General features: G+C 49.9%; 1 protein-coding gene across 4 annotated transcripts in view; it reads left to right on the top strand.

The window, feature by feature from the left end:
- The window catches only part of CPXM2 (carboxypeptidase X, M14 family member 2), a 124,082-nt gene extending 117,477 nt beyond the window's left edge, over window positions 1-6,605 (top strand). For 3 of the 4 annotated variants that reach the window (XM_053585393.1, XM_053585395.1, XM_053585396.1), the window contains 2 exons: window positions 774-873; window positions 6,288-6,605. In XM_053585393.1, coding sequence (XP_053441368.1) covers window positions 774-873; window positions 6,288-6,541 — 354 coding nt within the window. In that variant the 3' untranslated portion in view covers window positions 6,542-6,605. Of the gene's footprint in view, window positions 1-773; window positions 874-4,840; window positions 4,912-6,287 lie in introns of all 4 variants that reach the window. The other variant, XM_053585394.1, reaches the window with a different exon arrangement.
- The last annotated feature ends 15,237 nt before the right edge of the window (window positions 6,606-21,842 follow it).

Genomic DNA, 21,842 nt, shown 5'->3' with positions numbered 1-21,842 from the left:
CCAGGAGGCTCAGTGCAGCCCCCAGTGAGTTGCCCTGGCACAGAAGGCACAGAAGGGCGTGGGCCTCTTCTTCCCTCTTAGAGAAATGTCTCACTCAAAGAGTTTCTATCCCTGAAATTTCAAAAGGTTCTTCTTCTTTGGCATATATGTAAAGAGAGATGGCGCTGACTACTGCAACCTGATCATTCCTAAGTAGTGATGCGGTTTAGCCAAAGAGTGTCCTATGGATAAAGTGGACAGGCATAGTAATATGTATAAGGAAAGCCACTGGGAAGGATGGCATGTCACCGTGGATTGTCACATCATAGAAAAACTGAGTCATGAAGTTCACAGTCTATGTGTACGGTGTGACACAGCTAATCACTGGAAGGGCCCTATATGCAGAGCTGTCATTTATAAGAAAATCCCTTTGAATCTTTTCTCATTAAGTCCCTACAGCCCAGGAAAGTCAAAATAAACATGCCCATAAAAATTAAATTTCAATTTTTAGTAGATATATTTTTATGAACCATCTCAGATCCTAATACTTTTTAAACCTTTGGAATATTTTAATTCTAAGGGAAGATTTTCTGGTGCTTGGGCCCAAAAGGGAAGCCGAAGGAGTTTGCACACCAAATGTACACAGAGCCCGGCAAGTCTTTAGGGCGAGACGTGGTGCTGTGAATTCCTGGTGGGGAGGGGTGGCCTCAGGTTTATAGCCCAGTCCGTCGTGCTGGCTGTGTCCAGAGCTGTTTGGTGACCTCACCCTGTGTCTCTTCATGTTTGCTGAGCAGATTCATCGCGGCATCAAAGGTGTGGTGAGAGATTTACATGGAAAAGGAATTCCAAATGCCATTATCTCCGTAGAAGGTGTTAACCATGACATCCGAACAGGTAACTTGGAACGTTTAGAAACTATTTCTTGGTAAGAAATACCCATTTTTTTAAGTGTTTTACTTGACTTACAGTCCTCAGCAGAATGCCAGGAATTTCTTCTTCAGCACTGAATGAGTCTCCTTCCTCTCTCTTTCCACCTTTCCACAGATCCTTGAAAGCAAGGTTTCTCTCTGTGCTTTCTTTGGATCTCTGTCCTCTCCACAGGGCGGACGTGGGGCGGCTGGCCAACATCTAGGCGTGGCAGAAGTTTCTGGGAAGTTAAGAAAGTACCTCTTTCTCTATGAGATTGTTACATATGGGGGCAGCTTGGTGGGGCAGCATGGGGCCGGCACCAGTGAGCGCACTACAGGGCTGGAGGGGAGGAGCTCCAGGTGTGGGGTGGATAGCACCAGGGCTGCTGGGGAGAGTCCACTGAGGACGGCAGCAGGGTGGCTGGAAGGCTGGGTCTGGCCCTGCGGTGCCATCCACAGAGGATGGGAGGATGCAATTTTTCCATTAAACCACAGAAAACCACTGTACGTGATATTTTAGGAAGACTCAGGTGTCTGTAACGGGAAGAGTTGCATGATAATAACAGTAACATAAGTTCACTCTTTTAATAGCTTTACGAGCAGCGACCCAGCAGCGACTCAGCGATGCTCTTACTGATCCTAATGCCGCCCTTAGGGGATAAATGAGGCTTGTGAAGAGTACAGCAAGGAAGCCCGGCTCCCTCCTAGTATCCATGCCGAGGGGCTGGTGGTGGTAACTAGTCACAGTTGGCACACCAACTTCCCTTCCAGTGGAGAGTAGAACATTCTAGAATCTTGGATAATCTGGGAGTCAGAGAATGATATTTAAAAGGCAGTGCTGAAGTCTTAGTCCAACTCTCTTTGCTACAGAAGAAAATAAATTATAAGACTTGTGGTCTTACAAACCAAACACAGTTTCCAGTCCCTGCAATACCAAAAGTAATCTCACATTTTTCAATGCACTAAAAAAGTGGCTGCAGCCCCTCAAGACAGCCGCAGCTGGTCCTGCAGCCCGTGGTCACTCAGCGGCAGCAGGGACTCGGTGCGGCTTCTCACACGCTCTGTTCTCAAAGAGCTTTCACGCGTGTTCTCTCTCGCTTCTCTCACTTGTACCTTTGGAGGGACACGGGCCTTTCTTTCTCACTTATTTGGGTAAAAAATAAGCTGAAAGAGGTCAGTTGACCCCCTGAAGGGTTGAGAGGTGAGTGGGGTTTGAGTTCACCTCTCTAACTCCCGGTCTGCCGGAAGACTCCACAGACACTCTGCAGGGCCCCGGAAGACACTGCCCTGTGCTTTGCTGATTAGAAAATGACGTGAAGACAAGGTCCTCAACAGGTCAGGTTTTCTCTTAGGGCCCCAGGACTGTCATCACCTGGGATGCCCCAGTTGAAATGAAAATGCCATGTCCCAGGGAACCCCCAATCCCAGGCAAGCAGGGATGGGTGCTGCCCACCAGCCCATCCTCACTGCTCCTTGCTGACTGATAGCCACATGTGGGGTCTCCGGGGTTGTCCGCCTTCCACCTGCGCCTCCTTCCCCAGGGAGCCCCTTGGTTCCATCCTCAGTCCCTTCATGTCTGTGCTCAGATGTCACCATGTCAGTGCAGTTGACCCGACCACCCTGCTGAGCACTGCACAGCCGCCCTGCTGCCCTGTTGCTCCCTCTCGCCCGTTCCAACTTTGTCTTTTTCCCATAGCACTTCCAACATATTATAAAATAACCAAATTTTTTTGTTCGTATTTCTTTTCTTCTTTACTGTCCCTACGATGAAGGCAGAGATTCAAGCACAATGCCTGGGCACTTCCAAGCTAGTGGGTGTTCTTGTGAGTGTTTGTTGAATGAAGGGATGAATGGACATGATACGGTGTCTCCAGGATTGCAGCGGGTAGGGAGCTTGAGACTCCAAGTCCAGTGCTCCTTTCTTTAGCCCCATGCCGTCTCTCCTGAGGGGGAGGAGAGGCCCTCCTCTGCAAATTGTTCAGATGGATTAAGAGATCCTTTCCTGTCTGCAAATGATCCCATTTGACTTTTCAGGAAATGGAAACTCCAGGGTATTAGGATGAGTGAGTCTGAGGCTGGGATGAGACCTGGCCTGTGTATCTTCCAGGCCAGGCTGCCTAGGATGTCCCTGGCATAGACGGCTAATGATTTAAATTGATGAAATGTGTCTGAGATGCCACAAAATTGCAGACTGCTGTGTAATGCCATAGATCGCATTCTTTCCACCTAGTTACCAATTTCTTCACTCAATATTTTACAAACATTCCAACCATTTGACCTTGATCTTATACCCATGGACCATGAGATCTCACACTGTAGAGCATGGGATTTTATATGCAGTATCCCCTCAAAGGCATCTATTTATTCATTGCTTCACTTATTTACTCATTTGTTTTCATTAGTTCAACAAACATGGATTACAGACCACAATGTGCCAGAGACACTGATTGCAGGGTGCTGGCAATCATTACTGAGGAAAAAGAGGCTGTTTGATCTGGTTCCGCAATGGACTTGGATTTGAAACATTGCCTATGGGGTCTTTTAAAAGAATAATTCATAAAAGAGCCTGGAACATTCCTTGGACTATTTGGTGCCTCATATGCAATGTGAGAAAACATAAGGGTTTCAGACTGAGTAGAAGATAAGAATGCCCTGGGGCCCCGTGAGCTGGGATGAGAACACTTTGTCTAATGGGCTCTGAGTTTGTAGCCCCTGCAATCAAGGAGACGATTTGATGAGCTAATGGGAAATGCATCTCTCTCCCCCATAAATAATATCCCAGCGTAACTCTTGTGACAGATGCATTCCATACTTTACACACAGCTCTTTATCTTGTTTCAGCATCTCTCAGCACTCAACAAGAGCTCTGAATTTGCTTTGGTTTCTGTCTGGGGCTTATGTGATCTGACAAGTTTTATTTCTAGAGGGATTTTGCATAAAATAAACAGAGGTTTTAAATGGAATTCCACAGAGACGGAAGCTAGTGAAAACACTCTGATATGCATGTGAACATGTGGACCACACCCCTGTCTCAGAATCCCACATGACTGTCCTTTGCTTGCGTGGTGGATACTGATCTGACCTGCTAATCAATGGACAATCTTTGGGCCTGGGTTGTCCTTTGTGTCCACGAGTCCAGTGCCTGCTATCTATCACCCTCCACTGTGGCACCCTGGAATGTGGACCCCGAACACAGACCTGACCCCTTTGTGGGATGGTAGCCCAACACAGTGTCCCTGCCTTTCATAACAAGGATGATGCTGGGCTTTCCCAGTGGTCAGTAGTAGAAGCAGAGAGAATGAATTCTGCTCTGTGTTAAATTGAGCATCCTTTGTTTGACATCCTGTTAGATATTGAAGAATAAGACATGGGCTCTTCAACAATCTACCACTTACCATGGGGGCCTAGATGGGAGCAGGAGGAGGTTTCCACTCAAGCACACAGGGTCTGTTAGAAGGGAAGAGAAGGGAACGGGGATGCGGAGGAGGTGGCTGCTACAGGGATGTCTGTGGGGCTTTGGCCATCTGGTTTCATGATCCAGACTGCTTGAAGTGCCTCCTTTCTTCTCAAACAGGAGGGAGTAGAATTTTATTGAGGGAAAACCTTGCATTTTCACTAAAGGAAGACACAGGACACTGTGCCAAGAAACTCCAGGGACCCTCTACCTGAGTGTGTGTGTGTGTGCGCCCGCGCGCACATGCACCTGGGCCTCTCAGACAGAATCCTGCTTGTCATCTAGCTGACTATATGTATACGTGGCAAACAGCTGCCTCCTTATTTCATTTCCAGTACCATCTTGTGCTCCTGTGAGCTTACTGTACTGCGTGAGGTGTCTCAGATGAATCCAAATTATAATACGAATTTAAGCATGAAGCTTTGAAGTGTTACACGTATTTTCATGGGTAATGTAAATTCACACACACACGCATACAGAGTCTTCTTCCATCCTTTAGAACAGAGGTCCTCAACCCATGGAGCCTCGGATTGGTACCTGGCTGTTAGGAACCAGATCACACAGCAGGAGGTGAGAGGCCGGCCAACAAAGCTTCATCCACATTCACAGCCACTCCCCATCTCTCACATCACAGCCTGAGCTCCTCCTCCTGTCACACAAGCAGCAGCACTTGATTCTCATGGAGGGTGAACTGAGCTGTGCATTGTTGCCTGCACAGTTTGTTCAACTGTGTCTGTGCAGGATCTAGATTGTGTGCTCCTTATAAGGATCTAATGCCCCTTCCCCTGTCCGTGGAAAAATTGTCTTCCATGAAACTGGTCTCTGTGCCAAAGATGTTGGGGACAGCTGCCTTAGAAGACTTTAGGACTTGCTAAGACAAGTAAACCTTGCCAGGGCCTACTCAGTACTTGGTCAAATCTAGCCCTTCTCCTCTTTGCCTGCTCCCAAACCTTTAGCCTAGGCAGGACACTGAAAATGTCTTATGTGAGTGACTCGCTAATGATCAGCTGTGTGACCTTGTGCAGGATATCACGCTTCTCTGGGTATCCAGTTCCTCACATAGGACAGGGATTGAGCATGCAGCCTGCATCACGGAGTCACTCGCAGGGCCCAGTGACTCAGGGTTGGCCTCGTCTTCCCATGTACAGGTGCTGTGTTCTCCAAGGGTCCCTGCTGTCTCCTTTGCTGTCTTGTAGCCTCTAATGGACCAGGGATCCAAGTGTTCTTGCCAGGCTGCAGGTCACCTGTGAGGAGTGACCTTGACTTAGAAGCTGTCTTGGTGCAACAGGGATCTATCTTAGAGCTAAGGATGGGCCTGGGTCACATCAAGGGCTTGGGTAATAGGCTGGTGGTATACCTGGGAGCCAGGGTGTCCTGCCTCAGCCCTAGCAGGGGTCTCTGAGGTCTCAAAGCCCTCTCTGCCTCACAGCATCCCTGTGGAGATGCTCCCACAGCTCCAGATCTCTCCAGGCCCGGGCCATGGAATGAAGTGCAGATGCCAGGGCCTTCCCTGGGTCATTTGGCCTCAGCCTATATAGTCCCTGCCTCTCTTGTTAGAAATGAAGAGCCACACCCCTTACAGAAATTGTTATTCTGCACTGTAGCCATGCTAAGGAAAGCCAGGAGGACGTGCACTGATGGCTTTTCAATATGGCATTTTGTGGTGAGGGCATATCATTTAGAAGTTCAAGTTTATAATGAAGGGCTACTATTGTCACCAAGCAAGGAGTATTAGTGATGGTGGTGTTTCTTCCCCTCTGCTCATGTCTATTACCACTGCGGAGGGCTCACGCCTCAGCCCCTTTCCTGCTGAAACCATTAAGGCATTTTCCAAAGAGGACATTATCTTGGCTTCCAAAATGCATGAAGAATTTGCATCTGCAGGAGCTCTAATTCCTGTGTTAGGAAAAACTTGCCCTGAGTTCTCCCTGGTTTTCTTTTCACAGCCAGCGATGGAGATTACTGGCGCCTGCTGAACCCTGGAGAGTATGTGGTCACAGCAAAGGCAGACGGCTTCACTGCCTCCACTAAGAACTGTATGGTTGGCTATGACATGGGGGCCACGCGGTGTGACTTCATGCTTAGCAAAACTAACCTGGCCAGGATCAAAGAGATCATGGAGAAGTTTGGGAAGCAGCCTGTCAGCCTGCCCGCCAGGCGGCTGAAGCTGCGCGGGAGGAAGAGACGACAGCGCGGGTGACCCTCCAGGACCCTTGAGACACATCCTGGCCCAAACACATTAAACCAACCCGGTAGCAGCTCCACAGCAGACTCACTCACTGTTGTTTTCTCTGTAATTGAAGAGGCACCTGGGAGAGTGTGTACATTGCATGGCTGGTCCCCAGAGGAGGGCTGGAGCCTCGGGTGTTTTCCTTTGTTCCCATTTATCCAAATAACTTGGACAGAGCAGCAGAGAAAGACTGGTGGGAGAGAGATAATTCAGCAAGTCAGCCTGGGAGTCTGAGAGACAGGAGGCACCATTCACAGCCTCTTGGGTAGACAGGGAGGGAGACCAGGGCTTCCCTCTTTGTGCGACAGCAGGGGTTCTATGCGCATTTGCAATTTGTGCAACTAAAATGGCAGCATTCCTGGGTGCAGCTATCTCACATGTCACCGTACAAGACGTTTAGAGGCATCCTAAGCAAATCCACCCTCTCTTGCCCTGGGACATTCTAAGGTGCTACAAAAAAAATCTGCATTCTGCTGACAGCAGAGACATGACCAAGTAAGTGTAGTAAGTGTCTTGGATCGGTTCAGTTTTCCTTTCCAAGAAAGGATTGCATTCATAAAAGGAGAGAAGCTGAGATCATTCAAGAGCCGTTGTCGGGCAGCAGGCATGGGGCTGCTGTACCCATACTCTGTCCACAAAGAACCCCCAAACACACTGCTGACCCAGTAGGCTTGGTGGGGGGGCTCCCTAGGCAGAGAGGGAAGTGCCAGCTTTCCTGAGGGACAAGATAACTTAGCCAGGATCTCCTCCCTGACTGCCAAACTTGGAATAAACCAGAACAGAGCTTCAGCCCTCTCTGTACTCAAGGGATCCCTCCTCTGTGCAATGGGCACTCCTGACTTGGCCTGACATCAGCATGGAAATTATTTTTGATGTGTAGAATGCCAGATCTTCCAAATTAGGCTTAATTTGATTAAACAAAAATCTTAGGATTCTCTGTGGAGCATCAGTTTGAGAGGAGATACTGAATTGTCATGTAAGAAAAAATGTTGTGTCTCAAGTTTCGTTAACGTTGCTGCCTCACTGACCTGGGAAGAGTGAATTAAAATAAAGAGAGCAAATGGTAAAATCCTTCTAGCATGTGGCTTTCTTGGGTAGACTTGCAGCCACCTGAATGTCATACCCCCCACTGCCTCTCCCCGAGGTCAGTCACCCTAGCAAAGGTGCCTGTGTGGGGGTGGGCACACACTGGGCCCCTAGGAGCTGCGTGTCCCCTGAGTCCTTCCAGGAGAGGCATGTGCTTAGGACCCACTGGTGGCTCTTGGAGATGCCAGCGAGCATCTTTAGAGAAAAGATCTTCATGTGACTTCCTGGCAGTGTACACTGGAGTCAGCAAAATTTTCTTATGAAGGTGCAGTAAATATCTTAGGCTTTGCAAGCTTGAAGTCTGGGTTGTAACCACGTAGCCCTGCTATTGTAGTACAAAAGCGGACACACACAATATGTAAGTGAATGTGCTTGGCTGGGTCCCAGTAAAATTATTTACAAAAACAGGTGGCAGCCAGACTTGGCCTTCAGGCCAGGATGTAGTAGTCTTCTGCTATAAACCAATGTTGTCTAATAGAACTTTCTGGGAGGATGGAAATGGTCTATTCCATGCCATTTAACACAGCAGCCATTAGCCACATGTGGCTGTTGCGTGCCTGAACCGTGACTGCTGTCGCTTAGAAACTTGATTTCTAAATCATTTTCATCAATGTAATTTTCAACAGCCAATTGTGCTGGGGGCTGTATATTGGACCCTGCAGCTCTCAGCTAAGCCCATCATGGGAAGATCTTACATTGAGCTTCCAGCATTATATGTGGTAAGTGATGATATAAAGCATTTAAAACTATAAATCACCTCTGATTCAGAAGGGCTGTGAATGCTTGGGAGATTGTGGCTTTGTCAGGGCCTGGCCACTGTTGCCAAATGGCTCAGTCTTAGAGCCAGTACTTAGCTCAGGTCTGCCACACTCATGCACTCCGAGGCCCTCTCTGCAGAGCCTGTCATCAGTCTTAGGTGCCCTGGGCTTGTGGGCAGGAGCTCTGTACTGCAGGGCTGGCCAGACCCTGTGGTACACGGTCTCATGTCAGGCAGGTCTCTAATTTCTCATGCGTTCCTACAAGGTGAAGCCCATGGCTTGGTAGACTGAAGGTCAGATTGGCTATGGTGGCCACTGATTTCCCACAGAGAGCCGATTTCCCTTGTTTGGGGGCTGCATCTCTGCTTGGCCTCTGTGTAACATAGTAGCCTCTCATGGGACCCGCAAGCCCACATGGCCTTCCTGGGCCCTGCCCCTGAAAATCCTCTCCTACTGGCCTTCCCTCCTGCCTTGCAGCCAGGAGCTAGGAGTGCGCCCCACCCCCCACCCCCCGCAGTTCTGTCCTAGAGGCTCAGCACGAGCAAATAGACTCTCCTCCCACAGCCGGAGACCTTACTGCTTCTCCTTCCAGGGGTCTCAAATGCCACCTCCTCCAGGAAGCCTTCCGGCATGTCAGGACCCTGGGGACTTCTCAAGCATTGGAACCAATCCGCAGAGCCCTCAGGGCCTCTCAGAGGAGTTGTCCTATTTTAGTTCCTCTCTGTGGTTTGCCTAGAATCTCCCAAGGGCAGGAGCCAAGTCAGCTTCTTATTCCCTCCTGAGGGCTCTGCTTCTCACAGCGGGCACCAAAGAGCCAACTCAAACCAAACCAGCCTCCGACCTTGTTCTGAAGATTCCTTTACAAGTTAAGAAGAAAATGAAAATCTGTAATTTTAATTTGTTTAATGTCTTTTTACCTTCTCATGAGTCTTCATTTTTTCAAGTAAATTCTTTAACTTGAGTAGAAACTTGTCTAAAAGATAGCAGGCTTGTTTGTTTTAGACTTTTTCTATAGGATAAAATCAACTAAGGTGATTCCTGTCCTCTGGCAGAGAGTCTGCCTTGAATTTATCACTTTTCTCCCCCTGCCTGCAGGCCAAGGCAGCAGCGCCTGCTCAATGCTGCCTGTGTTTTATGCTGGAGGACATTTAAGGAGCTCCAATCAGGATTTGTTGGTGATTGCAGCCCATTTTCTATGAATTGTGGGGTACGGTCTTTAACAGAATGCCCCAGAATTTATTCAGTCTTTGTCTAAGAAGGACGCTACGACTTTAAAATCATGTGTGGTGTTAGTGTGCACAGCTAGGATATGGTGTGAATGATGGTGCTTAAACAATCATATTTTGAGTGGCAGGACCATGGTGGTTTCCCAAGTTTGCAGGTTTAGAGTTTGCTTTAGTGGCCACTTCTGTGCATGGAGAGGTTCACATGTCCATACCTCACCGTGTTGGTGTCCCCACACCCAGGGGGCAGACACAGTGGGGAGGGGGCTGTCACCCACAAAGCTAGATCGCAGTAGGACTGGCCAGAGGCTGCGCTCTGGGTCCTAGGGAGATCTCTCCCGAGACTGTGGAGACTCTTCCCCTTATCCCTCCCTCCTCTGCCACATAAACACAGCCCCAAGTTCCCAGCCATGGCACACGACATCCAGGGAAAATTAGAAAAGAAGAAATCAGAGAGCTGGAACATGTAAGACAGAGTTTTTAGTACCCTCTGGTATATGCAGAGGACAGTGACAGGTCTTCAGAGCTGAGGGGCACCCTTGAGATTGATCAGTGAGCCCAAGGTTGGCAACCAGGTTTCCTCTTGAAGGCCAACTGTGATGTATCAGTAGTTGGTTGGAGCTCTGTGTTAAGAAGGATTCTGAGGCTTATAGAAAGAATGGTGCAACTGATTAGCTGTGTTGCTCTGGGTGTGGCGAGCAGGGAGGGCAGGAGTCCCCAAACGAGTCCAATCCTCAAACTAGTCCTATCCCCAAACTATGCCAATTCCCCTGGATTTAGGGACAGGAAAGCTGAGGCTCCGTGAGGGACATGAAATGTCCAAAGTCCTATTTCAGTTTGTGGCAGAGGCAGGACATTCAAGGCGGTGCTCCTTCATGCCCCACCAAGAAGCTATAAGCAGGTTCTGGGGTCTGACGCCGCAGGAGCCGCTCCCACCCTCAGGCAGTGGCGGAGCACTGGGAGTTGGGTGCAGTTCAGAAATCAGAGGACGAAGGATGGAACTCTTACTTGATAAACATGTCTAGGGAAACTTAGCCAGGAACTGATTACATATATAAAGAAGCCCTGAAGAAATGCATCAGGCCTGATTCTGGGTGCTGTTTTGCCATCATGTCTCCCTGTCACCTTGAGATGACCTGACTGATGGCTGGTGAGCTGACTACCTAGTCCCACCTTAATTCTGCCAGTGATGCCTGTGGGCAGTGCAGCCTCTGTGTCTTTTACAGCCTGGCCAGCTCTCAGATCACCAGGAGGTCAGCACAATGCTGTCCTGTCTCATCATCCAGTCCATCACGAGGGTCGGCCTGACAGGAGGGCACAACGGATCCATCTGATGCTTATGAGTGCCAGGTTACTGGACTCTGTCCCCCAGCCAACATCGTGCGGAAGGCCTCCTTCCAGCTTCTCCTCTGAGAAGGCTGAGCAGTGAGTGTCCACTGAAACATCAGCCCACACTGTGAGCCAGCACCACGGCCTTCAGAATAGCTCATGAAGGCAGTGTGGGACAGCCTCATCCCCAGACCCAAGAGAGCCGAGTTTAAGTCCCGGCCCTGCCACTCAGTCCCTGCACAAGTTGAGCTAAGTTATGTATCCTCTGACTCTCAGTTTACTCATCTGTAAAGTGGGCACAGTAATGGGGCCTACCTCAATGTCCAACGGGAAGCACTTAGGCGCCTGGCACATGCAGCGCCGAGATGCCAGCGGCAACCGACGGTTCTTCCTCAGGCTCTGTGTTCCCAGGACTGTGCAGTATTCTCAACTCATCATGCATTTAGAGGTAAACATTATCATTCCCATCTTTCAGGTGAGGAGGCTGAGGCTTAGGACATGCATTGATCATCTACTTTGGTTTTTTTAAAAGTTAGTCACTAGGTTGGAAGGTACAAAATTAATCTGCTCCGAGACCTGCATCAGCTGAGCAGTGAGAGGAGGAGGCTCTGAGGCGGGGAGGGGAGCAGGCCCTGGGTCACAGAGGTGGCCTGTGAGCACTTACAGAGAGCACTTACTGCAGGAGGCTGGCATTTAATGAGTTTCCACTGAAGCTCGTGGCCTGCTATCTGATGCTGTCATGTCCCTCATTCTCCCCAAGTGTGAGCACGGTTGTCGGGCTCCTACGCCCTCAGGATGCAGTGCTGTGCCTTCTGCTGACTCAGAAAACGGGCTGGGCAGGAGGAAGGCGGAGGCCTTGAGCCCCACACCTCAGCCCACTACTGCAGTAGGGAAAAGAGCCTTGTTGGTGCTCCTCCCAGGGGACAGAGGTGGCAGGAGTGAGAGTGAAAGGATGGAGCTTTGGGGCAGGGGAGCTTCACTGTGACCCCAGGGCCATCTCTTAGCATCTCAGCAACTGTGAACCAGTCACCTTGTTTCTTTGAGATTTGTTCCTGCATTTCTAAAGTGGGTATAGTAATCCTTGCCTCTGAGGGTCGTCATCAATTCACATAACTTCCAATAGGCATGTGCCTGCCTCTCTTATACAGCCTCCCAAAACAGAAAAAAGGGTATATGTTTATTAATATAGTCCAAAGCATAGAAAATAAACAAGCACCGATAATTCAAAATTACACCATTATGCACTGAGGTGCTTCATGGATATCCTCACCAAATTGCCTACAATTTGGAAGATTTCTCAAGCCATCACTGAGTGTCACCTTATAATTCAGCAGGTGTTGTTACGGATTATACAATGAGAATACAAATGCTGACCTTTTTGGAGCTATGGATGCCATTGTAGGAACACATTGGGGGGGGACCATTCAGCCTGGTGGATCCATGTCAGTGGCCCTGCACAATTTTGCATATACAGAGAGCACAAACAGGGTCATTCCAAACATGGCTTCATGTTTTCTAGTTGATCAGTAAAGAACGAACTTTATAAGATATTCCTTTTGGGCAACTGAAAGGTAATGAACTGCCTAGGGTGCTTCCTTGCTCGACTACTCCATTAAGAATGAAATCATCTATGTTCCTAACACCCTAATACGGTAAGATGTCCTGTTTGTGAACGTGGTAGGTTTTGAGTCAGGTGACCGAGGGAAGTGAGAGACTGCGTATCACGTAGACAATGGCCAGATCCTATCAAACAATTGAATTCTGACCTGCTACCTGCAGCCCTCAGCCCAGGAAGCCAGCCTGCTGTCTACAAGTCAGACTCAGAGGATGCCGGAGCAGTGTCACTGGTGCAATTCAGGAGAAGTGGCATCTTGGTGCTCCATGTGCCAAGGGCCTGTCTTAATGCTTCCCGTTGGACAAGCCTCTGTAGCAGTCCCTCCAGAATGGCCAGGACTTGGATAATAACTGACAGATTCCCTGGTTTTTCTCCCTGCTTCCAACTCAAGACCAACCAGAGAATATCATAACGGGTTCTTCCCTAACCAAGGACGATAGGACACTCCCCTTCTGCAGTCTCCCTGGCCCAGCAGCCCCCGGTCAGGGCACACCTGAGGCTCTCCCTGCTTCTACCTTGGAGTTGTCCCACTTCCCCCCTGCCTTTGAGTCTCTACCAAAACTCAAGTGATGGTGGCTGGCTCCCTTGCTAACATAAGCTCTGAATAAATAAATGTTTCCATTTGGTTTGTCTTTGCTTATTCCCACGGAAGAGAGGAATGGATTTGAGTTCAGGCTGTCACTGCCTGTGTGACTCTGAGAAAGTGATTTGATTTTGCTTAGGCTCAGAGTTTTCATCAGTAAAATGGGACAGCAACGATGACCATGCAGGGTCCCTGCTGTGACCGTAAAGGCAGTGGTGAAACAAAGTGTTCTGCTTTGTTATGACAGAGGACAGTGGGCAGCCGGGAGGGACCCTCTGCTTTATTCAATTCACCTTCCAGAAGTCAGTGCTGTAGGCTTCAGGTTTTTCTTTTTGTAAGAAGACTGGGCAGATAGGTTTCTTTAATTTGCCTGTTACTTTGCAATTTAGAGAGAATTTGCACAGCCATTTGCTTCTCCCAGCAACGTCCTCCTCAGCTCTGTTGTACAGACGAGAAGGTGAGCTTGGGGAAGGTCACCTCACTGGGTGGTGCTGCTCAGTTGCCCGCAGAGGAAGAGCCATGCAGACTCTTCCCCTCCTCTGACCCCTTTTGGTGTGGAGGAGGCAAACCAGATGCCTTTGTTAGCCTCACAGGAGTGTTTAGGATTCACGGCCTCCAGATAATGGTGTATGGATTCTTTGATTGAGAGCAGAGTTTTCCTCCATGGAGCTCCCAACTCCTGGCCTCTTCCACCTGCCGCCCTGAGTCTGGTCTCAAGAACTGCTCTCTCACTCGGGGGGCTGCTGCCAGGACACACAGGGCTGCTGCCGGCATAGGGCACAGGGGGGTCAGCCAGCACCAGACGGGAGGTTGGTGCTCTTGGTGGTTGTAAGGCCAGAGGTGCAGAAATACCTAAGTCCTCCCTGCAAATCCCCTCTAGCTTCCCCCCAGGAACAAAGAGGCTCCATGCAAGGAAGAATTCTGCGGGCACAGGCATCAATGTCACCCACCTTATAAAGAACTGTGCTAACGAAGGCTTCCCCGGTCACAAACCAAGGCCTTTTCTACCCCCAATGGGTCTTGGACCCAGAAATTTTGCACGTACTCACTGCCATGTTCCATGAAGAGGGAGCCCAAATATGTCCAAAAGTGCTGGGCCTGCCTGGGCTGAGGGAGGAAGAGTGGGGTCTGCTGCTGCCCTTCACCGTAGGGAGCACAGTGACGGTCTCGGGTTCTGGGCAGTTAGGTGCCAGCTCAGCACCTCAGGAGTGCTGGGAGTGGGGGCCTGGGAGGGGAAGTAGAGGTAGGCCTTGACCCCAGAGAGACCAAAGTAGCAGCCTCTTGCCTGGGGCCCTTTAGAGAGGCCTGTGAATCCTCCTGCGCAGAAATGGGCCTGACTGTCCCAACAGCCACATGGGGTTACCTTACCTCTTTCCAGGAAGGAGTCCCGTGTCCTGCCCTCAGCACTGTTTCAGAATCTCTTAGAAGATAGGTTTGCCATAAGATGAGCTTTGGTGTCAAAAGCCTTCGCTGAGTGTCTGCGAGGCACCGGAGACTCTGAAGATGTAAGACATTCTGGAGTCCTGGGTGGGGCCCAGGTGTAAACAGAAATGTACAAATGCATGTTGATGGCCTGTTTTAGCCATCAGTTCTCTCTGATGACTAGGGGTGGCGTCAGGCAGGAAAGGTGACTCTTCACTTGGATGTGAAAGACAACCAAAGACCACCTGGCAGACGGGGTAGGGTGGGGGAGGGGTGGGAGCTGGCTGGCCTCTTTAGGGACAGGGGACAGTCAGTAGAGAAGATGCCACAGAGAAAGGCAGGGTGAGATTGTGTCGGGCCCGTGGCTCTGGATTTGTTTGGAGCCTTCCCCTGTGGGTGCTCCAGGCCCACAGACCACCCAGTAGAAGCCACACATGCTATTCCAGGAAGACAAAGGGAACCGAGAACAGGGCTTTGCTGAGAAGGGGCCATTGCAGAGTGGTTACTTCAGTCTAAAAATATGCATGTTAAAGAGCTTTCTTTTAATAAATGGAGTGGAAAAATTGTTCAGTTCCTAAGAAAGGAAGATAAATGGGCTATTTTAAAAACTCAAGCAACTGCAGGATAGGCCTTAGGATTTAATTGCAAGCCTAAATTTGGCAAATCTGGTATCTTTGTGAGCACTTCCCATGCATTAGCCTGCCCCCAGGACTGGGGGAGACATGTTATTATTTCCACCTTACTGATGGTGAAATGAGGCCTGGGGGTGGCCAGGAACTTGTCTGAGCTCATTTTTCATTAACAAGAAGCAGAAATTTTGAGAGACTAGCATTAGTAAAAGGACAGAGATTGAAAAGTTTGCAGGATGGGAATTTGGAATGTCCATAATGGGACATGCTGTCTAACTGTGTGCATTGGTTTGTAAGCCAAGTCTGAGACAAGAACTTGGATGCTGGGAGTTAATTTGTGTGGTGGTCCCAGGAAGCTGGAGTGAGGGAGCAGGAAGAGTGACCTGGGCAGGGGAAACCCAGGTAAGGTTGTTGCTACAGGCAGTGAAGAGCTCACGGAAGGCCTCCAGCTACAGTTTGTCCCCCCCCCCCACCCCCACCCCTTTCCCAGTGCTTGAGGCTCGTTCCCAGCATGTTCCCAGCCTGCACTTTCCGGCTGCACTTGTGTGGGCCTGCTGGGCTCCTGGGTGCAAGAAGGGCCTGCTGTGGAAACAGAGCAAGTCGGGGCACTCAGGGTGGACACTGAGGGCAGGAGGTGAGTGCAAAGCTGAGACCCAAGGTCTGACAGACACCACGCTGGTCCCCATGGCATCTGCAACACCAAGAGGGGCATATTTGAAAGGTGGGTCCTGAAAAATGGCCCAGGCAGGAGACAGCGAGGTAGGAGACTTTCTGAATTCATCATTTCAACACCTGGATTGGGCAAGACCCCAGGGATTTCTCCCCCACATTTCCTCTGGGCACGGTTAGTTATAAGGAATCCTAAACCACTAGAAATGAGAGGGCAGGAAGTAGATTAAAGTTTGGGGTGAGCTTTGATTCATTCACTTAACAAGTGTTTACAGAACATCTGCCGTTTACCAGGTGGCGTGCCAGGCCCAGGGGAGACAGCAGGGAAGGAAACAGGAAACGTCTCTGCCCTCACCAACATTTTCAAGTTCTTAGAGTTTTCCTGGTTGTTTCAGTCCCAGTGGGCTTGCTGTGGCACAGAGGAGATGGGACAGTGGCATTGCAGGTGGAGGCAATCGGGAGGCAGTTCCTTGTCTAATGTAGTGATGTGCTCTGCTGCTTTGCAGGGCGAAGCTGTGCAGGAAGGACACCCGGAGAGAGACGTGCAGGACCAAAACATGAAGAAAACTGCCTTCTGGAGGGAGATGTGGGGCTGGAGTAAACTCAAGCCTTCCTGATGGGTCTAGGATGGTGAGGTTAGGAAATGGGGGACCTGTCACTGCAGGGGACTGAGGTGTCTTGGAGGTCAAAATTCCTCCTACCCTCATGAGGTCTGGCTGGGCTGGGATCCCTTGTTCACGTGTTCACACCTGACTCGTGGTTAAATTCCCCTCTGTACCATGTGCTTGTGGGTTAGCAGCACCAAGGGATGCTGCAGAGCCGAGGATGAGCGGCCTTTCCCCAATTTGTTTGCAGCTTGGCAGCAGCAGGAAGACTAGAGTTGGCAGGAGAAAGGCTGGGACAGAGGAGCCCTCTGGAAGCTCCTGAAGCAGATGAGAGACAGCAAAGCCCTAGAACAGAGCGGGGACGGCCAGCAGCTCACCATTCTAGGGCTCGATTGACGGGATTCTGTGCTGCTGCTTCCGCTGGCCATCTCGAGGCTCATGTCCGGTTGTCACCCAGCTGGTGCTGCTAAAATACTGAAGCTACACATGGCCTCTGCCCCTCCCCTCATCAGATGGGACTGAGGCCCAGGCCACACTCCTGAAGGCCTTGGCATCTGCCAGGCTGCCGTGGGTCGTCCCTGTCCTTCCCACCATGCTCAGGGCTGTATTTCTTTGAGCTTAGCTGGTGATATCCATTGGCTTTAGCCCAACAAACCAGGGCAGTGAGACACCTTCTCAGAGCTCATCCTTAGGTAGGATTCACTTCTACTCTGAGAGTCTTCAGCACAAAAACACTCTATGTCCCTTTTGTTCTGACAGGAGGAGAAGGTAAGGCCTTATTGCTTCAGAAGAGGAACACGTGTGTCCATTTTAGTAGTTGGCTGTTCGTGGAGGTAAGTGCGGCATTTTTCTGCCCACTGGCAACAGATCCACAGGTGTGCTGATTTCTCCTGATGACGCCTCTCTGTCCCATGGCTACAACCGACTGAGAGTACAGCTAGCCAGCTTGTATAGTCCTGGCCTGCTCGAGTATCGACTTCCCCTATGGCATGTCATGTTTCCCACACAAGGAACTAATCTCTTCTGCGCCTTCAGTGGGAAAGAAAACAGTTGTTGACAGAAGCTGTGTCCTGTGTTCTCCAGGGGATGCATCAATCTACCGAAAAATTAACAGGATCACGTTACGCATTTAAGCAACTACCAGTCATCCCACTCAGCGTAAATGCCAGAGGCTGATTGATATTTTTGTTCCTGACATGAGTTTTGTATTTAACGTTTGTCAGGAGATAGAATAATTGCAGACGAGAGCACTGTGAGGTTCTCTCCAGGGCCACCCTTCAGCTGGCGTCACTCGCCACTTCCCAGCCCCCACGCCGTGAGCACTTGCCCTCCGGGAGCACAGAGCCCCTGCAGGAGTAGGTGTTAGTGGGAGGCCAGGTCCGGGATTGTCCCCTGCAATTCCCTATGCACTGCTGGACGGTAAGTTGCCCGCCTGCCCTACTGGTTCCAGGCCAGGGTTCGAGAGAGGAGGTGCCATCTTGCCTTTCTTCAAGCTGAGCCCCTGCGACGCTGCAGACCTTAGCCAGGGGCGGGAATGCAGCCTCAGGTCTTCCAGGCTGGGCTGCTTCACAGGGCCACGCAACTTCCTCTCCTGAAGAGTTCTAAGGAGGATTTGAATAAGGACTTCCTCATCCCCATGTTCCAGTGGAAATCCTTCAGGAAAAGTGGTCAGGGAGACAGCTCAGGATCCTCTTCCCTGGGGACTGTGGTCAAATGAGCCCAGGCGGGTAGCCTGAGTGCAGGCAGCTCCGGCCCCAGGCAGGGGAGGCAAGCGGGGAAGGAAATGGTGAGGCCCGAGGCCCAGGACAGACTCCTCGTCTGTGGGGAGGCTGGAGGCTCCCTCCTGGGGAGGCTGGCCTCTCTGGAGCAGCGGCCTTTCCGCTCTGCCCTGCTTTTCTTACCCAAGCTCCAGTCATTCCTCACCTCTCTGTGCTCGCTGACGGGTTTCCCCGGGCCACTGGGTGACTTTGTGAGGGGAGGTGCCAACGCACTTTCGTTCAGACTGAGATAGAGGAAAGGGCACACCTTTGAATCCTTTTCCAACACCTAGAAAAATACCACGCACAACTCCAATAAGTGTAACCTGTTAATAACACGAGAGCAAACAAGTGCGTGTGGCCGGAACAGGAAGGCGTTACTGGGATTGCCAGCTGAGCGTTTTGCCAAAGTGCAGTTCAGGGTCCCAGGTCTGCTGACTTCTCAAGAAAAGCCAGAAATGGGGATTTGGGAGTTATTTATGGATTGGCCACTAATTCAAATAAATACACACTAGAATCTCTCTGACTTGACCTCACAGGGGACTGTAACAAACTGCTGGACATAGAGAAGTAGTCAACATGTAGGCCTCCCATACTGACACGTACATGTGCCTAGTGCCCTGTCTATGAAACTTAGGTCCACGTGAGAAGGTGGTCAGTGCGGGCAGATGGCCAGTGATGGAGGTTCTGCTGGCCTGTCTGAGGCCACATGGGATTTGTGGCCATGGGCTTGTGAGCTCTGATTAGAAGTAAATCTTAGCTTTTTCTTTTCTTTTGTCCTCCTCATCCCTGGAAGAACCAATATCCCTAACCTTGGCCTGTAAAATCATGCTGATAAGTCCAGAAAACCAGGGGTATCTTTATTTGAGCTTTTGGAGTCTGATAAAATCTTTTCAAAGCATTTTAACTCAATTACAGCTTAAGCCAGGCCTAAAATTTCGTCACTGTGAAATATGAGCTCTTAGATTAGATTAAAAAGATCACTTTTATAGTTTTTTTTAAATGAATCTTTGGAGGAATAAATTATATTTGTCTCAAAGCAACTCAAAGGATTTTTTGTGCTCAATTTTTTTTTAATATACCTCCTGTTTACAAGTTCTCAATATAAAAACTCATATTCTGCATTTCTTGGGACTGGGGGGTTTTGTTTTGTTTTATATTTTTTTGGCTTGTTTTGTTTACCTTTCTGTCTTAGAAAAGCTCAGTAAGAGTCTGCATGTGGCTTCCTCCTGATTCTCCGCTCCTGTCAGGGGAGTTGGGTGGGAAGGGGGTCCCCAGGATCCAATGAGGGGAATAGGAGAGGGGTTCTTCCTAAAGTTATGGTATCTGGCACCAAAAATGGTTCTGATGGAACGGGGACAGATGGAACGGAGACAGCTACTCCCAATGGGGGAGGCAAAGCAGAGGGACTAGGATATTGAGCATTGAGGTGAGGTGCTTGCTGGGGATGGGAAATAGTGTTGGGTATGGGTGGAGAAGAATGGGGGGCTGACCGCTCAGGTGGGCTAAGTGTCAGTAGAAGACGGGAGTATAGTGGCTGGGAGGGGTGTGATTTGTTCCTTGACTTTGCTTGTCAAGGGCAGCGCCACTGGAAGGGGGGTACACAAAAGTCACCCTCATTGTAGAAGGTAGGGCTCTTCCAATTCTAAGTGATAGAAAAGCAGCTAAAACAGGCTCACCCCACAAGGGCATTCATTGGCTAATGCAACTGAAACTTCGAGGGGTGTGTGGACACCAGGTGTGGCTGGGTCTGGGCACAGTTCAGGTCCTTCGGAGCCTCCCTCCATACCTAGTCTCCATTTTCCTCTGAAGTTGCTTCGCAGTGGAAGGGTCTCTCAAACATAGTGTCAGAGGGAAGTCTTAGCAGCACCTGACTTTGGTCCCACCATCTCAACAAGACAAAAGGAGAACATTTCTGTCCCAATAATTCTAAGAAAGACTTCGAGCTGCCCAGAATTCCTTAAACGTGGGTCTCATGCCCGTCTGTGACTTGGTGTCTTTAGCACAGGGATTGTAGTACTTCAAGCAGCCTGGCCTGGGTCATGTGTCCACTTCTGGGGTTGGGAGAAGGAATTTGTGCCGATCTAAGAGCGAGGATAGAGGAGAAGGCAAAAGTGGTTCTACAAAGGAGAATTGGGGTGCTGGTCTCAGAAAAAGACAATTGCTGGACTGCAAAGGCAGCAAACATGCTTAGTGAAGACAGGGATTCTATTTTACTGGCTGCTGAGTCATTGGCACGACGTGGTCTCGGGAGTGTGTGCTCTGGTGACAGTGCACTTGACCGGGAGCAGGTACACCATGGTCTGGTTATTGCTGCATCAAGTTCTCATAACTTATCTAGATAAAACTGCCCTGCATAACGGAGTTTGGTCTTTCCTAACGTCAGTCCAGGGGCCTCTGAATTCCCTTTAAGCCCTAAGTCTTTGAGTCGATTGATGCATTTTTATAAGCCCCACAGGGCGATTTGCATCCCTTCTTGATGGGTGTACACCCGCCATGGCTTTACCCCATGTGTGTGCATAACTGTACTGATGTTCTGAGTTAACCACGCAGCACCCCTCCTTCTTTCTGCTGGCCTCTTGTGACCTGGGGAAAATCCTTTTCTCCTTAGACATTTAATGCCCTAAAGGAAATGCTGTATTGGGGGAAGAGGGCAATGGGAACTTAGGGGATGCTGAATGTCAGGGGACCAAGCTCAGATGACACATCCTCTGGTTTTGCAATGACTTCAACTCACAGATACATCTTGTTTGCTTATATTTTTCGAGTCCCATCAATCTGTTCCTGAGCCCTTGCATTGCTGGTAGAGTGTCCTTCTTGTGGTGGTGTCTGAGAAAATGAGAGCATGAGAAGAAGCCCTTGAACATGTAATAGTACACTCAGACTGCGAGTTGTTGTTTTCAATCAAGAATTTTTGTGTTAAACTGTGCTTTCAATGTCAAGATGACTCTAGCTCTGTGTTGGGGTGCCGGGGGGTTCTGAATGAGGCCTTTACTCAAGGATCTAGTGAAGGATAAAAAGTGTAGTCGGGAATGGAGGAGAGGTCATTCTGTCCTCCTCTGTCCACCTGCCAAGGTCTCTTCTCACCTGACCCTGAACATGACCAAAGATGGGTTTAGATTTAGGCACTGGGGACACAAAGGAATGTCTTGGCTATGTGCAGAAATGCCTGAAGCCAGAGATGCTGGGGAACCAGCTGATCCCAAATGAACTTGGGGCTCTGACAGTTTTTAGTGACAGGAGATAGTCTGGGCACTGTGTTTGTTTTTGACAAACAATGCAGGCCCAGGGAGGCTGGGGGAAGAATGCCCAAGGTGTCAGCCTGCTGGGCCAGACCACCAGGAGCTGATGAATATCGCCTGCTTCTGCCAGGGCCTGAAGACAGTGCGGAGCTCCAGGCTAGCCGGCAATGCCTGCAGGGGTGAATGAGCCCACAGCTGAAACTCTGTGTGCCGGAGACCTGAGTGCCCTCGGATGCATTCCCGGATCTCTGCTTCCCTTTTCCTGACCCTCCCCCCACTCTCAGCCCCCCTCCCTTGTATCTTCCACTCTGCCTTTCTTCTTCTGTGTTCTCTCTCCCGGGTTCAGTTCTTTC

Source organism: Nycticebus coucang, chromosome 3 (genome assembly GCF_027406575.1).
Source record: "Nycticebus coucang isolate mNycCou1 chromosome 3, mNycCou1.pri, whole genome shotgun sequence".
Classification (NCBI taxonomy): Eukaryota; Metazoa; Chordata; class Mammalia; order Primates; family Lorisidae; genus Nycticebus; species Nycticebus coucang.
This window is presented reverse-complemented; position numbering and strand designations above follow the sequence as displayed.